At 40.1% G+C, this 1,258-nt stretch overlaps 1 protein-coding gene across 1 annotated transcript; it reads left to right on the forward strand.

The window, feature by feature from the left end:
* Positions 1 to 140: 140 nt before the first annotated feature.
* Tsp_14961 (beta-1,4-mannosyltransferase egh protein) lies at positions 141 to 804 on the forward strand (the record flags this gene model as incomplete). The annotated part of the gene is made up of 2 exons (XM_003370376.1): positions 141 to 189; positions 370 to 804. Coding segments are annotated over exons 1-2 (484 nt in total), but the record flags the coding sequence as incomplete, so codon positions are not given.
* Positions 805 to 1,258: the final 454 nt, after the last annotated feature.

The raw sequence follows: 1,258 nt of genomic DNA on the forward strand, positions 1-1,258 counted from the left end.
GATGAGTATGTTACTGCGTGATTCTTGGAATGGTGGGTGCTTCCAGACAAGGGAAGTTCTAGTTTCTTAGGTAGTGATATGCGAGACGAAGCATATCTTCCACTCGGATGTGGAACGTGTAAAAGTTCAGCTTGGAAAATATGAACGGGCGTGTTCGACGAATCAATAAATTAAAAAGTACAGCAGACGGTTGAAAAAATGTTTAATACAAAAGTAAAATTCACGTTCAAGTGGATTTGCAGAGTAACATCAGTATTCCTTTCTAACGTAAGTGCGTATTCGACGTGAGAGGATTGGTGCTCATTAACGGTCATAACAATCTCGTCCTCATGTACAATTTTCGTGCATAAGCCCCGAACATAATTTTAGGGGTGGTATCCAAGAAAAAGTCACGAAGTGAATTTTACAGAATGTTGCGAAAAAAATATCGACCTGCCAGCGGGTGGGCTTGGAGCATTTCGTGGTGGAAGTGGTCCCCGACAAGCCGCTTAATTTGGACCGCAACTGCCGCGTGCGTGAATTGGTCGTTCCGGCCCGGATATCGGACCAAATCCGGGGCGTTGTTCAAAGCTAGGGCGTTGCAATATTGCTGGGAAGAGGAGGTGAACATGCTGCGTGACGACGACTGGATTGTTCACCTGGACGAAGAAACTTTGCTCACGGAAAACTCAGTACGCGGCATTTTGAATTTTTGCTCCGACGGCCAGCATCCTTTCGGACAAGGCTTGATCACTTACGCCAATGGAAAAATTGTCAACTGGGTTACCACGTTGGCTGATTCATTTCGTGTCGCTGATGATATGGGTAAGTAAGCTGACTACTGATTTTTTGTATTAAACAAGCGCAGTACAAATTTGATCAAAAAAAAATAACAATCCCCTAAAGGCAGTTTGCATCACATCACATACAGTCGTGACAAATGAATGAATGAATGAATGAATGAATGAATCATACTGTTCAACTAATCCTATTGACATGGATGAATATATTTTTTTTGTTAGAGCTTATTTTATTCAAATAGGTATAAAATTGTATGAAAGGTTCAGTAGTCCTGTTTTGGAAAAACTAAGTGGTCAGAAAATGCTATAGTTCATAGTGCGGTTTTCTATTACAAGCAGCAAAGTGGGTTCTTGTTGGCTAAAATTGGATTTTTTCTTTGTTTAATTTATAATTTAAACATTCTCTTGCACGCTGGTCTGGTCTAAGGGTCTTCTCATTTTTCAATTTAATTCATCATTTTAAATAAACTGTTTGTCAT

The sequence above is a fragment of the Trichinella spiralis genome (assembly GCF_000181795.1).
Source record: "Trichinella spiralis strain ISS 195 chromosome Unknown Scfld846, whole genome shotgun sequence".
NCBI classification, from domain to species: Eukaryota; Metazoa; Nematoda; class Enoplea; order Trichinellida; family Trichinellidae; genus Trichinella; species Trichinella spiralis.